The 24131-nt window shown below is 33.6% G+C and overlaps 1 protein-coding gene across 1 annotated transcript in view; it reads right to left on the bottom strand.

Moving 5' to 3' along the window:
• Positions 1-24131, bottom strand: part of VPS13B (vacuolar protein sorting 13 homolog B) — a 770486-nt gene that overhangs the window by 330749 nt on the left and 415606 nt on the right. The window contains exons 26-29 of the mRNA XM_039218135.1: positions 16632-16803; positions 16016-16130; positions 14015-14081; positions 9677-10085 (exon numbers count right to left, since the gene is read on the bottom strand). Of these exons, the coding sequence (XP_039074066.1) occupies positions 9677-10085; positions 14015-14081; positions 16016-16130; positions 16632-16803 (763 nt within the window). The remainder of the gene's footprint in view (positions 1-9676; positions 10086-14014; positions 14082-16015; positions 16131-16631; positions 16804-24131) is intronic.

Below are 24131 nucleotides of genomic sequence, written 5' to 3'. Positions count from 1 at the left end.
TGTAATAAAAGAAATAGATTCATGAGGTATTCAGTGCATCTGTGTGTACTTTATGCATAAGGAGAAATCTAAATAATGGGATAGAGATGCACGAAGATAAAATCAATGAATGAGGGCAAGGAAAAAATTGTTAAAAATAAAAATATTTGATGCTTTTTAAAACCATTTCCTTTATATCCCATTAAGTAATTTTCTGTTACACACAATTAAAAAAAAACCAACTCCATCCCAACATTAAAATATATGATGTTAAATATATATAAGCAGTGTTAAAGTAGTATGTTTATCAAATTTCATCACCTTATGTTACTATATCTTTCCCCCAAGTGACTGTCAGCCCTGGTTTTTTTTTTTTATGTTTTTTTTTTTTTTTTTTTTTATTTCTAGGAGAGAGAGACAGCATGAGCAGGGGAGGGTCAGAGAGAGAGGGAGTCACAGACTGAAACAGGCCCCAGGCTCCGAGCTGGCAGTCAGCACAGAGCCCGACACGGGGCTCGAACCCACGAACCGCGAGATCATGACCTAAGCGAAAGTCGGACGCTTAACCGACTAAGCCACCCAGGCGCCCCAATCAGCCCTGGATTTTTAACACTGCACTGCAGTGTACAAATATATTATTATCTACAAGTACATTAAAGATCACTGTAAGATCAGTAACAGATTCTCAAAGCCATTTAAATTTACATGATAAATAATAACTACTATAGTACACACATATGTGTACCTGTATAATAACAGCACTTCAAGTTATAACACGTCAGAAAATCTAAAAGAAATATAATAGCTGCAATGGTGAAGAAAGAAAAAAAAACAAGTAATTGTTTAAAATGCAAGGACATTTCAGCTTGTTATTCTAGGCACTTTTTAAGTAAGTTCTACTGTGAAACTGCTTGAGAAATAATGTCATACCTATGTAAAAGTTCCATCTCCTAATAGAATCTAACACTAAGGTAAGTAATCTCAGAAAACAATAAAATATTAAAAATATATATATATATTTAAATTCTGATCCTTTGTACTGAATAAGCAGTATTTTACCATACCCTTAGAAAGTTCAACAATTTTCTATAAATCACTGGCTAACTCAAGGTCTTTTCTAAGGACAATGAAATGGATGAGGGTTCTTCTTGGCCCCATTAATTTATATTAATATAAATTTATATTCTACTCCCTCTTCTCCAACAGATGATGCCATCATAGTATCTGTTCAAAAATTGTTTAAAATTGCTAACAATATACAACTTTGTGGGTTCTGAAGAAAACATAGACTCAAACTCATTTCTCTCAAGAAACTATCATCTGCCACAAATGGAACAGAAAAGGACTGGTTGCAAGACCTCAGGAATATAGTGAACAGAACATGCCTACAAAGGCATACAATCCATAGTTCCCAAACCGTGGTGCCCAAAGAATGCAAAAGCTAAGAGATTATTTCCAGCTGCTTCAGCAGTGCATGCAGTATGGTCTGACTTAGATTAGATGAAAAAAGAAAGTCAGAATTAAGAAAATAAAAAAAAAAAAGTTAGAAGAAAGATACCCAGTGAGGAAAAGAAGGAACCAGAATAAGACATACATAAAGGGAGTGGCACAACAGCTGAGAGGTGGGGGGTCACAAAGACAGAAAAAGGGGAAAAAAGAGATGAGCTATCATAATAAATATTAGCATGTGGATGCTGCAATAAAGATAGTACTTTTAAATGTCCACAGCAAAAAAGATCAAATAGAAAATGGCTTCTCATACAGCTGTACTATTTTCAAATGACTAGAGGTCTGGCTTGATTATAGGTCCTTATACTATGAACATTGTTTACATTTCACAGATCTTGCATTTTATGCCAAGCTTATCAAATAGTTCCATGTGGGGAAAACCTCTGATTAAGCAGCAGGCATCAATTAAATCAATAAATAGTAAGCCGGGAGAATAGACCATACCACAAAAGTGCAATTAGTATACTTGCTAACTGTTCTTCCAGGCTACAGATACTACTCACCATATGAAAGTCTGAAATGTAATAGAAACACTGCAGTAAATGAGGTACATATGGAAGAAAAATGACGTACTTGGTGTTACATACAAAGCCAGATCCAAGAACAGAATTCTGTTTCTGTTAGAGCCAAAAGTGTTCTCACTAGATTATACTGACTCTAAAGTTTTAATAATAAAAAAAGCACTTAATGCACTTAATTCATTCACAAACTAAATAAAAATAATCAACCTTATTATAGAAAGTATTTAGCTTATCAAAATGTATCTTTAAGATGGAAGAATAATAAAAATATGTATTTATATAAGAAAATGCCTTGATTCAGTTCTTTAGTTACTTTATAATTGGAAAAAAAAAGTAAGCTTCCCCTTTTTTGGTTTATTTCACCTGCATTCAATAGTTGGACCATATGAGGAAATGTTCCCTCTAGATGCATTTTCAACATGAAAATGAATGCCTTCCTTCTTTGCTTGAACTGTATTTTTTAAAATTTAGGCTCATGCGGAACTACTTACTCTAGAAGACTCATATTAGATCCAAAAAACAGTCCTCTATTCTGAAATAAATAGCTTAAACTGGAAGTCAAACACCTGTAGATTCAGGACCTTGATAATGATTGCACATAATGCAAACAATATTCAAGTTAAAAACCAGACTTTAAATATCATTTGTTTAAATATTAGAATGTTAAGTATATTTTTCTTATTATTAACTGATTTTACACATGAACTATTAAAAACTTTTACATTTAATGTAATGTGAAATGTAAGTCTCAAAGATTTTATCTTTTCTTAGTGCAAGAGAGTGTGTACTGAAATTGAAAACATTATGAACTCTGAAATTATGAGTTTAACTAGAACTTTAAATAAAGCGAATTTTCTTGCAATTGTTAGATAACATAAGACTATTATTTATAAATAACTTTTCTTAAATGCAACAAGCAATAAAAGTGTTTCAGAGACTCCAACTTTCCTTTAAGATTCTCAATATAAACTCAACAGAATAAAACATCTAAAGTCCCAAGAGTAGTTGAACTTTCCACTGTGCAATGTTACACTTTTATAAAGCCCTAACTATAGTGACAACCCTACACAATGCTATCATGGGTGAAGAATTATCAATTGAATTAAGGGCAGCAATGATGAAAGACAAAGTGTCAGAAAAATGTAGTAGACTGTGCCAAAATTTTTGAATGTTGGCATGCATTTTTATAATTGTAAATTATAGATAGGCACATTCTGGAAAGTAATTACTTCTCAGAGAAGTATCGCTGACCCTTAAACAACAAGGGTTTGAACCGTCAGATCCACTTATATGAAAAGTTTTAACAATACATATTGAAAAAATTTTGGAGATTTGTGAAAATTTGAAACAATTCTAATGAATTGTGTAACCCAAAAATACTGAAAAAGTTTTTTATAAAGTTAGGTACTATTAAAATGAATACTGCATATAATACATATAACATACAATAATATGTGTCAACTGTTAATGCTATTGGTAAGGCTTCCAATCAACAGTAGGCAATTAGCAGTTAAGTTTGGGGAAGTCCAAAGTTATACTCGGGTTTTCAACTGTGGGGGAGGGGGACTTGTTGCTCCTAATCTCTGCATTGTTCAAAAGTCACCTATATATGTATAGGTAAAGATCTATACAGGTAGATACAAGTGCAGATACACACATAGACATAGACACACACACAGGCAAAGGGCGAAAAGAGAAGAAGAGAGAAGAGATATATGTAATAAGATGTAGGCCAGAGAAAAGACTTAATACACAAAGAGCTTTTGCTATCTGATAATGAAAAGATGAGCAACTACCTAGACAAAGAATGCACTTTTAATTAATGAGACTGACAAAAACCCAAAACTTTGTTAGATCAGAGAAAGGAAATAGTAAACTGATGCAGCTCTTTAGAAAGGCAGTTTGACATCCCTTAACATTTTATTTTATTTTTTTTTAGTATTTTTTAAATTTATTTCTAGGAGAGAGAGAGACAGCGTGAGCAGGGGAGGGTCAGAGAGAGAGGGAGACACAGACTCTGAAATAGGCTCCAGGCTCCGAGCTGGCAGTCAGCACAGAGCCCGACGCGGAGCTCGAACCCACGAACCGCGAGATCATGACCTAAGCGAAAGTCGGAGCTTAACCGACTAAGCCACCCAGGCGGCCCCCCCTTAACATTTTAAAGGTACATGCCCTTTGATCTAGCAATCCTTTTGCTAGAAATTTATTTATATACATACCAACCCAAGTCATGAAAACTGCCATTAAAAAGGTGTTTACTGCAAAAAGTGTCCGTATAAAGGATTAAAATTAACTACAAGTTCACAGAGAAACAGACTATATTTTCCAAAATGGCTGTAACAAAATGCACCCTTTTTTCCATATACTCTTGTTCATGGTTCCCTGCTTAGGAAGTACTTAGGCATCTGAATTTTGAAATTCTACCTTAAAATTCCTACCATAACCACCACCAAAAAACGAAAGAACTTTAAAAATAAGAAAGCAAAACTCTAGAAATATTTTTGCAATTCTAATCGAGGATTTTCCTAGTTAAAGCAGCTGAACAGTAAATTTATTTTTATTTTTTTAATGTTTGTTTATTTTTCAGAGAAAGAGACAGACAAAGCATGAATAGGGGAGGGACAGACAGAGAGGAAGATACAAATTGTGAAGCAGGCTCCAAGCTGACAGACAGCACAGAGCCCAACGAGGGGCTCATACCCGCAAACCATGAAATCATGACCTTAGTCAAAGTTGGACGGTTAACAGACTGAGCCACATAGGCACCCCAATGAATGGTAAATTTAATACAATACCAACAAAATTTTGTAACATGTAGTATTAGTTAAGGACTGATTACAACACAGTAAACCAAAAAAACAATAAACAAAAGAAAGAAAGCTGTTTTCTCTCTTTTCTCAACTAGCCAGATTGTTACTCCTTTTGACATGTACACAGATCAATGAAGCAGAGAACTTGTTTCAATAAACCACTGCTGTGAATTTTCACAGGAAAACGAAGCTAGAGTTAACAACTGAACTTCTGACCTCTGTCTCGTTGAAGAGGTGCTCAGTGTAAGTTGCTCCCATCCTTACTAAGAGTGAGCCCTCTTATATGCTGAACTGTGCCTGCAATTTAGTGTTCAGAAAATACCACAAATCCTGCCTTGGTCAAAAAGTGCCCAAGCAGACTGGAGATTCCTCAAAAACAAAGAATACTCAACAGAGAATTACCATGTGATGCAGCAATTCCATTCCGAGGTACATATCCAAAAGAACTGAAAATAGGTTCCAACAGACACTGGTATGCCAGTGTTCTTAGCAACACTGCTCACAAGAGTCAACACAAAAGTGGAAACAACACAAGTATCTGCTAGGTGAAAGTTAACAAAACGTGGCAAGTCCGTACATTGAAGTGTTATGCAGCCATAAACATGAAGTTCTGATACCTGCTACAATTCAGATGGACCTTACAAACATCACACTAAGTGAAATGTCAAATATTTGATTTCCACTTACATGAAATATGTACAGAATAGGCAAATTCAGAGAGACAAAGTAAATTAGAGGTTACCAAGGGCTGGCAGAGTTACTGCTTAATGGGTATAGAGTTTGTGATGATGAAAGCATTTTGGAATTAGACAGTGGTCATGGATATAAAACATGGGCAATGTAATTTAGGCTATTAGTGTACACTTCAAAATACAAATAGAAATTTTCTTATGTGTATTTTACCACAATAAAAAAATTGAAAAAAAAAAAGATTTCTGACTCAATGATTGAGATAATTTATACTTTATAGATCAAGTCTGTCTTAAGAAGAAACGTTTAATACCATAAATAAGGTTCACCTAAGGGCCGTGACACTGATGTGGGTGGTGAAAAGTTGTCAAAAAGTGTCTCTCACGTGTATGTATGGTTGCAAAATTGTATTCAAAGGAGTTCTAGAATGAGTATCTAACTGAAATGAAAGAGTAAGTCACTATGAAAATGTCCCCCCCATTAACAGGTACCAGTCAAAGACATCCCAAATCAGTCAGTATCTTAAACAGGTAAAATATTTTACAATAAATAAGGAAATGCTGAATGAAGATACAATGTGCACACTGAGGAATAACTATTCTAGGAGATTTATCAGTATTAACACTATGGAACATCTATTTAAAAAGTCTAAGCCAGGCTGACTCATTCTGAAAAAGCAACATACTGCTATTGCTTTAAATTCTAGACCCAATTTCAAAACTTAAATGGGAGATGAAGCATATACATTCAGTTTATTTTCTTTTTATTTGCATTTGTGATCAATATTGATATTTTAAGATGTGAAATTTAAGGTATGAGACCTTAGAATAGCATTAGGGGTATTAGAGATAAAAGGATTCAATCTAGGATTAGTTAAAATGCAAGCACTCTTTACAGGACAATTAGATTACACAATTTGAGGACTATTTCTAATTCCTGAACACTTCTATTATCAGTACAAGATCGTCAGTCAGATAGGTTGCTTTGTCTCATGATTTGTCTGCATGACCTTTCCCAATTTTTTCATACAGCGCTCCTGTATTTCTGTCTACCTCATCCTACCCTCTCATCTCCAATACCAATTTTTCCCCCTTAGATTTCAATAAAGCTTTGGGCCTTACCAATTGCTTATATTCAAATGAAAATAATTAGAACATTATGGAATAAAAACACAAAATACACACTACAAAGAATTTTCAATAAATCTGGGGCACCTGAGTGGGTGAGTTGGTTAAGCCTCCAATGTTGGCTCAGGTCATGATCTCAGGGTTCCTGGGTTCAAGCCTCCATCAGGCTCTGCACTGACAGGAAAGAGCTTACTTCCTGCTGAAAGATCCCGCAGAAGGATCCTTTGTCTACTTCTCTCTCTGCTCTGTGCTGACCGCTTTCTCGGTCTCTCTCTCAAAAATAAACATTAAAAAAAAAAAAAAGAACTTTCAGGAAATCACAAAAGCATACCAAGTTATTTTAGGTGAAATTACAGAAACTCACTCTGGCTAGTAAAATAAATGCTTTTATATTAAACAGAAAGATATCTGTAGAAAAAAATTTAGAATTTTTAAAATAATATAGATATCATAAAACTTTATTCTTATTTTTAGCTGGACACAAGTTTTCTGCAATTTAATGGAAAAAGTTATAGGTACTGTAATATAATGATTTTTTTTAATATTTACATATTTTGAGAGAGAGAAGAGAGAACAAGTAAGAGAGGGGCAGAGAGAGGAAAAGAAAGAATCCCAAGTAGGCTCCACATGGTCAGCTCTGAGCCCTACATGGGGCTCAATCTCACGAACCACTGAGATCATGACCTGAGGCGAAATCAAGAATCAGATACTTACCCAACTAAGCCACCGGGTGCCCCAAAATGTAGATAGTTTTAAAATGTAATGGACTACTTGAAACTCTTTTACCAAAATAATCCTGAGTTCTATACTTAAAGCCAAACTACTTCTGTTTCCATTGTGTTTTCCCCCTATTCTCAGGTAAAAAATCAAAAAGATGGTTTGAAATTTCCATGACGTTTAATGTCTATTATTCTTCTTGTATGGTTATGAGAAAATGTTATTATGACACAAAACGGGTCTCAGAGCTATACTGTTTAAAAATATAGGTTTCTTTTTCTGCTTATGTAACTTTAATATAAATTGTACTAAACATTCATTAGATACTCACATAATAAAGGGAAAATAACAGGGAAAAACTATAAAGGTCAGTATTTCACAATGCATATGCAGCCTCTTTTCTGGTTAGTGGTTTCCTCTCAGATCACTTGTAATTGCTCAATGAAGACTAACTTTATTCTTTACCCTACAAACTCTCTGAACAGATGAAAACAACTGTATAGTACTGTCAGAATACAGCATATGCAGAGAATACTTTTTTTTTTTTTTTAATCTCAAAGTAACCAATTTTATGACAGTTCCTAGTAAAAATCAGAAAGAAAATAGGAACTGGTTTGTATTAAAAATCCATTAAGTATAGGGGCATCTGGGTGGCTTAGTTGGTTAATCTCATCTCAGGTCATGACCTTTTGGTTCATGGGTTCAAGCCCCACATTGGGCTCTGTGCTGACAGTGCAGAGCCTGCTTGGGATTCTCTCTCTCTTTTCCTCTCTCTCTGTCCCTTACCTGCTCTCTCTCTGAAAAATAAACATTTTTTAAAAATCCATTAAGTATAATAAACTGAAATTATGTCTACACATCTTGGTAATTAAGAACAATAAAGCTCTACAAATTTATTTTTTACTTATGGAACTTGTTTTTAAAAAAGGACCATTACTTTGAATAAAACTTTAATTATTTATGTTAGGCAGAATAACCTTCCCTAATTAAGATTTCTCTTTGGTAGACAGAACAGGAAACAGACTAGGCTCCAAGAAGAAACAGAATGAAGTAGGTGTTTTTCTTTTTTTATTTGCTATCACTCACCATTCAAGCTCTTCCTCCTCCACACAGTAACTAAGATTAAAAAAAAAAAAAAAAAAGCTTTACTGTTTTCATTTGGCAGAGGCTAGTACTTATCCCTCAACTACCATTCTCTTTTTCTTTTCTAATTCTCAGGGCCTTAGTTTATGAGCTGGGCACCCTAACATCTAGGGAAATACTGTTTCTCAGCCTCTCTCACAGTGGGGTGTAGCTATATGATGACATTTTGGCCAATAAGGTATAAGCAGTAATGAAATGTCGGACTTCCAGATAGTCTAATTTAAAAGACTGGGCACATCTCCTGATTCAACTCTCATTTACTGAAAGCTAACTATGTAGCTAGCACTATTAATGTAGTCTGTATGCAGTCATCACTGAAAGTAAGCTGTCAGTAAGGTCTACCATCAAATTAAGTACTACTATTACCATTTATATGTAGGAACTTAGATTAACTTGCTTTAAATTTCATAATTCATAACTAATAAAGCTGGGATTTGAACTCAGGTCTCTGTTACTTCCAGGTTCATATTATGTGAACCACTGTACTAGAATTTCACTCCATATCCTTAAAGTTCTTCACTGCTTTATAGCATGGGGAAGCAAAAATTTAAAAGTTACTCTCATGGTTGGGGGCAGTGCGATTATAAATTCATTTCATTTATTTATTTTTTTAGTAGGCTCCACACCCAACGTGGTTTGAACTTACAACCCTGAGATCAAGAGTCAGATGCTCTACCAACTGAGCCAGCCAGCCAGGTGCCCCAAATTCATTTCATTTTAAAACCTAGAATAATTTGCACTGAGAATTCTAGATGACGTCACAGGAGCCTTGGGTGTTTACTATTTATAAAAAACAAACAAACAAACAAAAAACAACAGCTAATTTCTACTTACCTTAGGTATATAGAAACCTAACATTTGAGTTTAATAAAACAAATGACAGTAAGATAAGCTTCACTAGCAAAAGTCCTGGTGAAAAAAATCTGCTTTTTATTCTAGTAACTGAGTCAGAAACATACCCAGTATCCAGATACATCTCCTAAAGGTTTAGTTGTAGAATGACTGTAACATACTTTTTCTAAAACACACCAGAGTGTAAACCACAACCAACAATCATATTAAAATAGAATAGAAAACTGAACTCCCTAAATGGAAGACATGTAAAATTAGACCTCCCCACCAAAAAAAACCACAAAAAACAAAAACAAAAACAAAACAAAAAAAACTTTGAAGACCATACCTTCAATACGTGGCCGGATTTCTTGTGTTTTTGGAACAAAAATCCTGATTACGCTTGTATTGATATAAATCAAAGGTAAGTTGCGTGAAGTCAATGTGTGGCTCCTCGTGGGCTGACCAGGAGATTTTCTTTTCTCTTTTTGGGTCCTTGGTAGTTTTGCTTGAAATATACTTGCAATGGCATTAAGCAAAGGAAAACAAAGGACAATATCAAAAGCTTGTGCTGAAAGAAGAATTTCATGAAGAAAATGAGGAGAACCATCCGTTAAACCTTCAGATAACTTATGAAAACTTCTTCGCTCACTTCTTGATGTTAACTTGTGGCGGACATTTTTTGTTACAGCTTTTGTATATGTCAAAGAGAGAAATCCATGCTGCTGATGAGAGCCATCTAGAAGTTTTGCTGTTGTCTGTTCCAGAAAAAGGAAATCACAATACATACTTCATTAAAAAAGAGAAAAAAAAAGCACATGAATACATAAAATAATCTGTTGGTATTATAACCTGTTACTATGTCTACACCCTCTAAGGAGAACATTACTGATCAATTCCACACATGGGGCAAAACCATCTAAGACTCAAAATGCTGAACTGAAAATTAGGAATCCTGAGTTCTATTTCTAGATCTTGAGAGAGGCAAATTGAACCTCGTTGTGCCTGAGTCTGTGATTTCTATGTTCCCTGTGACATTCAGAATTTGTACAAATCATCTCTGGATTTTATATTTTCATTCTTGATAATTTTTCAATAAAAGTACCAAGAAGGTGTCATAATGTGGGTCACAGAGATGTTTATGCAGATGAAACTGAAATAACCATGTAATGTATTTCCATTTGTAATCAACCAACAATCTGAAAAGACGACAGACTTCCTTCAATTTAATTAACATTCATGAGAACAAAGTTTTTCTTTTAATAATTTGGCTAATGTATATGAAGACTGAGCCCATAAAAAGAGCTTCACTGACAGCATGCTTTGATAACTAAACCAATCATTTAATGCATGCTTATTGGAGAAGGTAACACAACACAAAAATAAAACATCTGTCTTTTAGAACTTGCTTATTTTCAGTGGCTATCATTCTGTTTATAAAACCTAACTATCAACTCTCTTACAATTCAAACTTCTGTTCCTTGAGTTTAATTCTATATAAATACACATACAACATTTGGCTGAGAGTAAAAATTAAATCATTATATCAATATTTATGACAAAACTTGTCCAATTATACTCAAATTACACACTACAAATTATAGTAAAACAGCATACTTTTAAGAGAGAAATAAAATGCATACTTTGTATTTCTCAACATTAAATGACAGCTTTGAAAAAGGTTTCCCTGAACCAATTAATGTACATAAAATCCTAGTTTATAAATCAGGCAAAATAAAGTTAAAGTTAAGTTGTTATATTCCACATTTCCAACCTCTGTTCCCAGGGCCTGATAAAGTTTTAAGTTACTAAGGTCCAATGTGTGATGTCAAGAGAGGAAGTACACTGAGGAAGAACAATAAACAGGAAAAAAGTGAGAGTGGAAAGCAGCAAGGTGTCTGGGCCTATGTTATGCCAGCACTAGTGAAGCTCTTTTCCTTCCATTCTCTTCCTCTCATGTTGCTACCTACCACCTAGTGACACAAGAGGAAAACAGTATGCAATTCAACTGTCACTGTTAATTTTGCTTTTAATCTGGACCTTACAATGAAGAAAGGTGAGATAAAATTTATCTTTGTCAATGTTCTTTATTAACCTATTTTCTGACCATTAAAAATAACCTGGGAAAGAGGCATTAAATGAATGTGCAAAATAATAATTTTTCATATAACTGTCCTGCCCTCAGAGGTGTTTGTTTTGTTTTGTTTTTACTGTTCCCAACTTTCTCACTGCCTGATTTCCTTTTCTTTTGCTTTCTACACTCAAAAGGAAATACAGTAAAGCAAGAAAAAGTGCTCCCAGTCTTATCTCCATCTTGCTGGACAACGAGAAACACTGGATGGAGAAGGATGGGTGTGGTATGGCCCCACAGCAACACTGTCTGTACTTAGATGTTTAAACTGGACTTGGGGTGTGGGGCTCCAGCTATGCTTGAATCCTGGAAACAGTATAAAAGGTGCTTCAATGAATAAATGTTTTGATTTGGAAAATATATTTTAAACATACTGAATATAGGTACTCTTGAACGTAAACTCCCATGAGAAAAGTTTGTTTAACTGTTGCACACTTAGCTCCCTTAATATAAGAGGGGAAAAAAATGAAATATATAAATGAATATTAGCTAGAGTTGAGATAATGTAAATATTATTTTTCATATGGTAATAATATCTTATAGCCTTAAAATGAAAAGTTAGAAAACACTGTAATTAATGAAGTATCAGCAAAATTTATACAAATGTAGAAAATTTTAAAGGGCATTAATAATAACTGGGTTTTTTTTATGAAGATACATTAAAATTATTAACTATGTAAAAAGTTATTAAGAGTGTTATAGACACCAATACCATTCAAAGAGAGAAAAATTAAACTGAACAGAACTTCTACTGATATAAAAGCCACATTTAGAGACATTTTTTCCAGACTAAAATTCCAAAAAAAAAATCAGAAATCCAATCATTTCTGATTGGATTGCTATTATTATTGTGATAATGTTCTTAATATTTTTAAATCATATGCATTTGTATTGACTTTAAGAATGAAATCTGGCCATGTGTAGCAACATGGATGGACCTTGAGGGTGTTATGCTGAGCGAAATAAGTCAGGCAGAGAAGGACAAATATCATATGTTTGCACGTATAGGAGGATTAGGAGGAACTTGACGGAGGAACAAGGGGGAGAAGAAGGGCGGAAATGGTGGGGGAAAAGGAGAGAGGCAAACCATGAGAGACTCTTGAATGCTGACAAAAACTGAGGACTGATGGATGTGGGGGGGAGGGGGGATGGGCATGGAGGAGGGCACTTTGGGGATGAGCACTGAGTGTTATGTGGAAACTAATTTGACAATAAACTATTTGTAAAAAAAAAAAAAAAAAAAAAGAATGTCACTTAAAATAATTAGCTTAATAACATATCCAGAAATATTGTACCACTAGGAAAAAAAAAAAAGGTTCTAAACTACTAAAAGCCACTGATGTACAGTCTAGTGTTCATCTTCTATCCAGCCCTGACAGGCATACAGCCTTGTCCAGATTCAAGATCGCCAAATCAATTACTTTGGATTAGTTGTGAGAAGGAAATGGCATAATAGAAAGGAAAAAAGCAATCCAAGTAAGAGTCATAAAAGAAATAACAAAGCAGTATGGTCAACTCTTGATTATTCAATACACGCACAATTTAAAAAACATTACACTTAATGTCCTACACTTCTATTTTCTTATGCCGATGGTAAAGTTAGTTTGTAATCACAAAACCAGAGTGAAAAAGCATATACAAGTAGCCCAGAAACAAATTAGATTGTACCAGAAAATCAGTCTATGAGTTAAAAGTACAGTAGAGTTCATTTACAAAGAGGATGATACAGAGGAAGATAAAAATCAAGAGTTGACTCTATGGATAGTTCAATTCCTTCTCTGGATTCCTGTTAGTGGGAGTTCTGTAGCAAAATTTTAAAATGATTTCTTACAGAAGGAAAGAAGCCAGAGCAATTACTGAAAGGGTCCTGCTTGCTGATGGGTCGAACCAACAAGGTGCGTCTGTTCAGCTTGTCAGTACAGGAAAGGAAGACACCTCCACATTGCCCCAAAGACCAACACTCTTCCCCAAGGCTTGAGGTGATGGACAGGAGCAAAGAAGGTGAAAAGACAAAAAGCAATAAAAGCCATAAGCAAAAAAATCTGGATAGTTTTAATTTTGCTCAAGTTTGCAAGGGCTCAGGTCTGAGCCCCTGCTAGGTATGGCCTCTGTCTGGACCATCTTCTGCAAAAGCTTGTTAATGGAAGTAAATTAAAAAACAAAACAAAACAAAACAAAACAAAAAAACCTGCTTTTAGTGTAAAATTACTATTTTTAGTTTATGATAAAGGACAATCCAACATGAACTCACTTATGAATAGGAAAAACTTCTAAAAAATCAACATAATAATGCACTAATGATAAAACATTTTAATAAAAGCAATCCTACCTTTGGTTTTTGAAAAATTTACTTAATAGCTATAATAGGGAAATGGTTACAAAACACAAGCAGCTTAAAAGGAAAAGTTTTATTTTATAAATGTAATTTTGAAAGAATAGGTCAACAATAATTTATCTGAGCTCTAATTCTTGTAACCATTAGTCCTATTGCATGAAAGAATAAAGACAGTTTACAATATATTTTCAAAAAAATCATAATTACTAAATGAGTCTCACCACAGGTTTTTCTTTGCACTGTAGAAATACTCCTTCAAAATGTCCTGACTGCCAACCTTCCCCTGGCCTGGAAAACATAAGTTCACCTTATCTGTTCTCTTCAATTTTTCTTAGTTAAAAATTGAGCATATATAACTATTTCAAACAGTTACTATGTAAACAACACTACACTGAACTGAAATGAGGAACTGACAATGCAATCAAGAACAATTTACTTTAGCACCATATGCTGGGTAGTTTTGCATAGAAGCATTTGTCTTACTGGTAAACCTGTGTATTTATTGATTGGTTATTTATTTCTACCTCATTCATGAGACCACAAAAGGCCCATAAGAGCATGATATATGTTTTTTTTTCTTAAATACTATATCCCTAGTGCTTAGCATAGTGCACATAATATGCAAAAAATATTTTGAATAAATCAGTGAATAAATATTTAAAACTTACATAAATTTAACAGTAAAGTCACTGATGATCTAGATGCAATTATAATGTTAAAATCACCAGAAAATTATTTCAGCTATAACATAATAATCACATATCACTTGAAAAATCAATTTCATATAGAGATATACTATTCAGGAGTACCTAAAGAGCTAAACATTCATTATCAAAGATAAATTAATGATTCATGGTTAATATAACAAAAGCAATTATAGGCTTCCTAACACACTACTATTATAACAGGTTATAATATATACCCAGCAAAATATTTTGAACTTCATAATTATGACACAATTTTTTGGTTAGATAGATTTGATAGTCATTGACATAAGCAACAGGAAATGTGATAAGCAATATGATAAAGGATAAAAATCCAAATGCTTTTAATGCAGAATTAGAAACTTGTTAAAAGTTTTAAGATTCTGATTTTATGGTCTGATTTTATGATGCACCAATAAAGGTACAGAAACATAAGTGCTTCTGCAGGCACTCACTAAATAACTGCTGAATGAATATTATGAATCCAAAAATAGACTTTAAGGCTATTTTTATACCAAATTAATCTGAAACTAAAAGTATGATATTGTTTAAAAAATAATTTTTAAAAATGTGTTTTATTACATGCGAATTATAATTCAATTAAAAAAAATACAAATTCCAGAATAGTATTCTAGAGCAAAAAAAACCCCAAAAAGCTTTCATAAATTTTTTCAGGGAGAGGAATTAATGACAAAATTGCTACATATCTTTGTGAGGATATCTAAAACTTTACTCTTTTGGGGCACGTGGGTGGCTCAGTTGGTTAAGCATCCGACTTCGGCTCAGGTCATGATCAGGCGATTCAAGGATTTGAGCCCCTCACGGCACACTGTGACAGCTCAGAGCCTGGAATCTGCTTTGGATTCTGTGCCTCCCTCTGTCTCTCTGCCCCTCCCCCACTCACACTCTCTTTCTCCCTCAAAAAATCAAAAAACATTAAAAAAAAAAACCCAAAATACAGCTGTTTAGAACTTTAATTTTTTTACTATTATTTATTATTATAAATACATTATATTTGTTTATAATAATACTTTTGATAGAAATATATTAGGGAACGAAAAATCTGGCTCTAGGATATCTACGTGTATATTAATCAAATTTGAAATAAGAAAAATCTCCAAAGTAAAAAGAGCCATGAGATGTTGCTCCCTTTTAATCTGTGATTATACTAATATGGAGAGCGGATGGCAAGTACACAGCAAAAATAAAACCATCCACTACGTCTCCAGTATCTTTGCAAATATACAAAATAACAAATTGTGTGAGATGATTAGTAAAAGCAGCTCATTTCATTACTACGGCAATATGGGTATTTATGAAGAGATTTGCCATATTATGAAACAAAACTGTCATTTCCGTATATGAATGAATTAATCAATTTATCTGTTAGGAAGCCTCTTTGGGAATAAGTACAGCACTATAAAAAATAAGTAACAAAATTAAAATATAAAAAAATTCTTACATAGATGGTGTTTAAAGCAAGTATAGCTTTTCCCACATTTATTATTCATTATTTACCTGCTTCTATAGTGATCAATATTGAAACTTTCTATTTTACATTTCACTTTGGTATATACATCCTGAACGTCTATGGAGGCACTAAGGTCTTCTAGTTCACTGACCATACAAAGCTCTGTAATAAGAAGCAAACATAATCAACATGGGTCTGCAATCAATATTAAAACCTTCTGTTTTACATTTAATGTTCATATATATATCCTTAACTCCTAGAGAGGAAATGAGACTTTCTGTTCATTAACCACACAAGACTCTACGATAGTAAGGAAAAGTAACATCAATATAGGCCTCACAATTAGGATAGGGCACCTATTTCAAGACAGAAGAAATCCATTGATGTTTGAAGTGCTATATCTGACAATCTTTGTCATACTTTCAGTGACAATTATATAATGCATCAATACAACCAGTGAAAAAAATTACCTCATGGTTTTTCGAATGAATTTTAATATAAAAAGACAAAATTTAGGTATTGCTAATAGAAAGCACTAAATTAGACCTAATGATGTTGGCGTACTTTAAATGACAATGATAAATAAAACTAGGTCTACTATTTCCTCTAAATATAGTGTTTAATATTTTATCTTTTTAGCAGAGAAGAAAGGTAACCTTGTACCTGTGCCTTTATTTTCAGGATCTGGAGCAAAGAGCTTTATAGTAATTTTGGGGAGCACCCACTGCATCCACAGACTAACACGTCCACTAGATCCACCAATGTTACTTGTAGTTTGTTCCAAGGTAACAGAATCTGAGAACGGTGAATCATCACCTGCTTGTACAGAATCTCCCTGGAATGAGAAAAAACAACTGTGTAACAAAGAAAAATAACTATAAAAATGGTAACATAAAATTTGAAGCTTCTATTTCTGGAAATAAAGTTTTACTAGATCACAGCCATATTCATTTCTTTACCTATTACCTATGGCTACTGTATTTAGCGGTTAAGTAGTTTCTATAAAGATGGTATACAAAATTTAACATATTTACTAGATAGCCATTTATAGAAATAGTTTGTCTACCCCTGCTATACAGCACTTATGTATGAATCTGTAATATCCACAGCAAAGTGATTAGCACAATTAGCATGACTTAAGAAACAGTAGAACATTTATTATGTCTCACATATTTTAATATAAGAAGAAATTAAAAAGTTGGATGTGACAACAGTTCCTTTTAAAAAAATTTTTAAGTGCTCACTTCAGCAGCACATAAACTAAAACTTTTTTAAAGTAATCTCTACACCCAACATGGGGCTCAAACCCTCAACCCCAAGATTAAGAGTAGCATGCTCTGGGGTGCCTGGGTGGCTTAGTCGGTTAAGTGTCGGACTTTCGCTTAGGTCATGATCTCACGGTTCGTGGGTTCGAGCCCAGCGTCGGGCTCTGTGCTGACTGCCAGCTGGGAGCCTGGAGCCTGTTTCAGAGTCTGTGTCTCCCTCTCTTTCTGACCCTCCCCTGCTCATGCTGTCTCTCTCTCTCCTAGAAATAAATAAAAAAAAAAAAATTAAAAAAAAAAAAAAGAGTAGCATGCTCTACCAACTGAGCCAGTCAGCCAGGTGCCCTGACAAGAGATTTTTAAAAATGACTTATATGGCTAAATGGCTAGATTCAATAAAGACCATGAGCTTATTCTATTCAATAAATACATAATGAACTATGAATATATAAGTTCCCACATTTGGAACTAACAAACTTTCAGTAAAGGGTTTGTTTGGTAGTCCTTGTTTTTGTTAAATGTTTTCAGCAGCTCTTAAGTGGTCTGGAGAAAATTATAAATCCTGGTTTGGAGTTGGATAGCTTTAGCCTTAAAGCAGGAAGAGATGGTGTCGCGGATAGTGATCACTCATTCATGTACTGTGTTACTTTAAGGATTAGCTACCAAGTATTTGGTCTCTTCAAATCCCAACTTTGATGTCCATTTAAAATCTTCAAAAGTACTCAGGAGCACAAACCCATTCTGAGAATTGATCAAATACACTATAGCATGCTTGTTTAAAAGTTGTGTATATATTTTTAAACTTCATTTATATGTACTTAAAAACAGTCCGGTAAATCAGCATGATACACTAAGTTAAGGACTTCTTCAGAACCTAACCATGTGATTTAACCTCTCAGAGTTTGTTTCTTCCTCTGCAAATGGTTATTTTGATATTGATCTCTTAGAGTTGTTGCTAAGAAGAAATAAGAACATGAACATATAATAAACAATTCATAATTAGTAGGTATAATTATCTACTACTTGGAAAATGTATGATCACAGTCTTCACAAAATTTGGTATTCTATACCCTCTTGCCTTTCTTATTTTGTCATCTTTCTAGCTTCAGCACGTTTTCCTTTGTCATGTATCCTCAACTTCTAATAGTTCGTTGTTGCTTTGAATGTTTCAAACAAAATGTTCACTTCCTATGCTAAGGAGTCATGACCAGCAGTCAACAGCCAGAACCAAATATCCCTTAAAATTTAATAGAAGACAACACAACATAGTAGTATATTGTTTTCTATGGGTAGTTTCTCAGAGCGGAAGCTACTCCGCTCTTACTCAAGCCATGAGTCTGACACCTAACAGGGACGATGAGTAAAACCTCATACAAAACCAAACCAAAATTTCTGCTCTCAATACCACAGGCGTGTATTCTACTCAGGTATATTCAGTGCCTAGATGAAGCTTTTACCTTGACCTCATGATAAATTTTACAATATATTTCAATCAGAAGAAAATTTAATTTCCTTGAATACCCCAAAGGAAATAAGATGGGGAAGATTTTCACAAAAGAACAGACAAGTACTTGTTGGAATTCTTAGGCACCTAACACAGCAAAGCAATAGTGTCCTGTGATTTACTGTGACAGAAAATTATAGACTTAAATCTGAAGATAATGTAGTCATTCCTTGGTCCAGTTACACCAAACAAAGCAAACAGCTCACTGTTCATGAAGTTTTCTTACAAATGCTTCCCCAAGATTAAGTAGTCCTAATTCTGCTACAGTTGAAATTCTTACAATTTGAGAAGCGATACAAAAATTCAAGGTTTCGGTTGCTGTTTAAAGTAACAGAACATCTGATGAAAAGCACAAACTAATACCAGAAAAGGATGCATTTTACAAAGTCAAATTCAATAAAAGACAACATAGTCAACATGCCTTTCTTTATGGGTATATTCTTAGAGCAGAAGCATTCATAAATTAAATTTTCCTTCAACAGTCAGAAGAACATTATATTCCAGAGAAAGCAGCACCTCAAACCAATGAGACCTAGATTTTTAAATATTATTAGGTATATTCAGTAGGAATGCTAAGAACACTGCGGCTTCAAATTTAATAAGTAAGCACTTCTGAAAAAGTTGCACTCTCTCTTCATGCAGTTTCAATTTTCATTTTGGATTTACAACATTTGGTGTGGTATTGTTTAATATGTTTGTGCATTAATTTTCTGCTCTATTTCCAAATCTATAGCAAAAATAGAGCCAGAATTGGAGATGCTGAACTATTTTCCCACACCTCTTTATTCCAAGTTCTAAAATATACAGTTCAATTCTTTCACCATTCTCTTGCAAATTGACCAAAAGACTGAGTTTATTTTCCTAGTTGAATTTATCTTTGTTCATCTGGAAGAGCAAACACTGCAGCCCTTCATCCTTGGCCTGCTAGAGCTCAGGGATGATCACAGTTCTGGCCACATTGCTACACTCCCTTATCAAAATAACTCCAGCATTCTTGTTCAATCACAAAACTTCCCAAAGGGCTAAACACTTCCACCACAGTTTGTACTTAAGTCAACAGTAACAAGTGGCCTGCTGTGGTTTCCACTACCTTTGCTCTCACTATTTCAGTGCAAGGGTGGGGAAAATGATGAACTGTTTTTAAGCTTCATAGTTACTCCTCTTACTTGTATTTCCCCCTCAACCATCTGAGTTGGCATTCAGGAAGCTAAAGCTATATTCACTAATAAATATGGTACTTCCTACCAACATGTCAACATTAAAAAAATTATTAATAGTTTAAAGTATTTATCACCCAAGGATCATATAAACAAATACTCCTCTTCTACTTAATAAATGATTGTTAAGAGCATACTTTTTAAAACTAGATTCATTTACAGTGAATTCTTTATAGTCAAAATAATATTTGATGCAACTCAGCAAGAAAAACAATTAGTAAATATTTAAAAATTTTTATGAACTTTTTTGAATGCAAATATTTACTAGAAATGAAGAAAATCAAAACTGTGATTTCATTGTATTCCCCAGATACATAATTGATATAAATAAGCACAACAAATATAAGGTGACCTTGTAGCAACTCCTTTCAAGATACGTCTCCTGAGGCAAGGGAAACAAGCAAAAATAAACTATTGGGACTAGATCAAAATAAATAGCTTCTGTACAGCAAAGGGAAAAAAAAAATCAACAAAACTAAAAGGCAGCTTATAGAATGGGACAAGATATTTGCAAATGAAATATTTGATAAAGGGCTCATATTCAAAGTATATGAAGAACTTCTAAAACTCAACACCCCAAAAATGAATAATCAATTACAAAATGGGCAAAAGACAACATGAATAGCCATTTTTCCAAAGAAGACATACAGATGGATAACAGACACATGGAAAGATGCTCAACATCACTCATCATCAGGGAAACACAAATCAAAACTATGATGAGATATCACCTCAAACCTATCAGAATTGCTAAAATCAACAACACAAGAAACAACAGGTGTTGGCAAGGATATGGAGAAAGGGGAACCCTTTTGCATTGTTGGTGGAAATGCAAACTGGAACAGCCATTCTGGAAAACGGTATGGAGGTTCCTTAAAAAGTTGAAAATAGAACAACATTATGATCCAGCAATTGCACCTCTACTGGGTAAACTCCTATTTACCCAAAGGATACAAAAATGCTAATTCAAAGGGATACATGCACACTGATGTTTATAGCAGTGTTATCTACAATCCAAGATATGGGAAGAGCCCAAGTGTCCATTGATAGATGAACAGATAAAGAAGATGTGGTGTATAGATACTATATATGTATATGTGTATACACACAGTGGAGTATTACTCAGCCATAAAAAATTAAATCTTGCCATTTGCAACAACATGGATGGAGCTAGAGAGCATAATAGTAAGCAAAATAATTCAGTCAGAGAAAGACAAATACCATATGATTTCACTCATACGTGGAATTTAGCAAACAAAACAAACAAATAAAGGTCGGAGGGGAAGAGAGAGGGAGGCTAACCAAGAAACAGTCTCTTACCTATAGAGACTAAACAGACTTAAACCTATAGAGAACAAACTCACCCCCTTACCAGAGGGAAGGTGGGTGGGGGGTGAGTGAAACAGGTGAAGGGGATTAGGAGTGAACTTGCTATGATGAGCACTGGGTGTTGTGCTGAATCACTATATTGTACACCTAAAACCAATATTACCCTGAATGGTAACTAACTAGAATTTAAATAAAAAATTTTTAAAAATCTGGCATGAGGTAGTCTATTTCTCAATCTCCAGGAATTATTTTAATGTACTTATTTTCATTTAAATTTAAAGTTAATATGGGTCAAAGGAGGTGTACATGCTCAAGAGACAAAAACTTCCAGTTATAAAATAAATCCTGGGGATGTAATGCACAGCATGGTGACTATATAGTTAATAGCACTGTTTTGTGTGTTTAAAAGTTGCTAAGATAGGTTTCAAAAGTTCTCATCACAATAAAAAATAACATAACTATGTATGGTGATGGATGTTAAATACACACACACACACACACACACACACACCACATCTTCCTTAAACTAGAAGCAAAATTAATCACTGAATCAATGAAGAATAAGAATGTAAGTCAAATTTTGCCATAAAGCATAATTTCCAACATTAGAGGTTAATCTGTTAATTTGTACTTTTGGTTGAGTTGTAAATCAGTATCCTAACATACACTAGGCATTTTATATTTTTTGCTATCTAACAAGTTTTGTTCCCCCTTCTATGTAAAACAGAATTCTCTCTAGGAAGCAGAATCCATTATGAGCTAAATTTCCCAGTTCACCTATGTATTACATGTATACACATATCCATGCCCTAACTCAAATATTATAAATTCCTCTTAAGATAAAAAGACTATGTTTTAAATGTATAAATTTTTAAGGTGAATATTAAGCTAAATATCAAATTTTAAAAAAACGTGAACACACAACAGAATAAACCCAAGAAAGGAAAGCATTATCTACCTTAGCATAGATATAGAAGAAAGTTATTCTAGAGACTTTTTAAACACAATTCTGAGGTATATATAGGTTTGAGGGCTTGATTTTATACTGCCCAAATGTTTACAAAAAACCTCTAGATATGAAATTAAAAGTAAAGGAGTTTCAGGCTAGAAACAGTCCCTGTGGTCTCAAAGATGCGAAAACATAAAATCTCTTTGTGGGAATAGGGCCTCAAACACTATGTAAAAGTCTGACAGGCTAAAGAAAAACTCCTAATATAAGGTTACATAACACATAAGGAAACAATCTACTAAGAACAAGAATTAAGAACACAACAAATAACAGGATTAGACTCAAAAATATGGACAACAGATCTGATAAAAAATATAAAATAATTATGTTTAAAACAACAAAATACCTAAACTTTAAAAAAAATAAATTCATATAGTTTTATGAATTCATATCAAAATACATTTGCAGGGACTTAATATATACATGCTCCACAGTATAATAAATCAGATTTATTTTAATCATAATGAGGTGATAGTCCCAAATCATTTAACATCCACATATTCAAGAACACTGTGTTTAAAACCCACTCTGTACACCAAGCATTGTACGGATGGCTTAAATTAGGGTTATCCACTAATAACAAAGATAACAGGGGATGGATGGTAGTGGAGATTTTTATTTCACATCTAGTATTTCCCAGTGAGTAAGTAACATTCAAATATACAGCCAAATTCTTCAAAATTAATAAAAATACTTTAAAAATGGAATCCAAAGGATCATAGTAACATATCTAATATGTTAGAACTCAAAAGTAAAGAAATGAAAATTACAAAGATCATTTACACACAGTTCTAGCAGCACAATAAACAAAGAGAAATGAAAAATGAAAACTTGGGCACAAAGTTTGAATTCTGGATGAATTAAACCACAGATTGAGTCATAGATGGAGCATTCATGCACACAGGAGAAAACAATGATTATATTTTCAGATGTCATCATTTACTGACTGATTCTCAAAGGGGCAAGTTTAAACTCATATGGATACATAGTTAACCTTGATCCCCACGTAATTATTTTCTTGAGAGCAAGAGGAGAAAATAAACATTAAATATTCAATACACAGACACCTCCTTCTAATTTGCAAAGTTAGATCAAAGCCCTAACATTGATTATCATTAACAGTATTCACAAAAATCTTCCTGCCATTTATAGAAATTAAAGCAGCTAAATTATTTTAAGATATTTCTCAGGAAACAAATATCCCAAGTAACTGTAGGTTTCAAATACATATTGGACTACTCACCTCTTTTCTTGATTTCAGTATGTAAACAAGAGAAGATGGTATATTTTGAAATTATTTGCCACATTTTCCTCCATAAGTCTGTGCTACCTTTTGTAAACTGCTTTACATGATCTTCCTCCAATAAATATGTCTTTTGCGTTATGATTCTTTCATTTTCAGATCTTTTCCACATAGGTCAGATTAAATCCATGGCTAACACAAAACTAATAAACCCACTAGGAACATTTCTTTGCTTATGTTTACAACTCAGTCAGCAAGAATCCTCAATATTCTAAATTTAAATTAATTGTAATAATGTAAGGATCTTGTTATCAAAATCAGAATTAATTTCTTTCCTTTAAGTATGCTCCAAGCCCAATGTGGAGCTTAAACTCATGACCCTGCAATTAAGACCTGAGCTGAGATCAAGAGTTGGAGCTCAACTGACTGAGCAGCCAGGCACCCTAGAATTAATTTCTTTTTATGTAACTGAGAAAACCTCTCCCTTTATTAATCACTCCCTTTGTTAATTTCCCCATTTTGGCTAATAAGGACATCATTCTTCTGTCTTATTCTATTATAATACACCTAATAAAATGAAATTGTTACTAATGTTTTAT

The sequence above is a fragment of the Hyaena hyaena genome, unplaced genomic scaffold (genome assembly GCF_003009895.1).
Source record: "Hyaena hyaena isolate Hyena2069 unplaced genomic scaffold, ASM300989v1 scaffold_737, whole genome shotgun sequence".
Lineage (NCBI taxonomy): Eukaryota > Metazoa > Chordata > Mammalia > Carnivora > Hyaenidae > Hyaena > Hyaena hyaena.
Note: the sequence above shows the minus strand (reverse complement) of the source record. Positions and strands in the feature narration are given on the sequence as shown.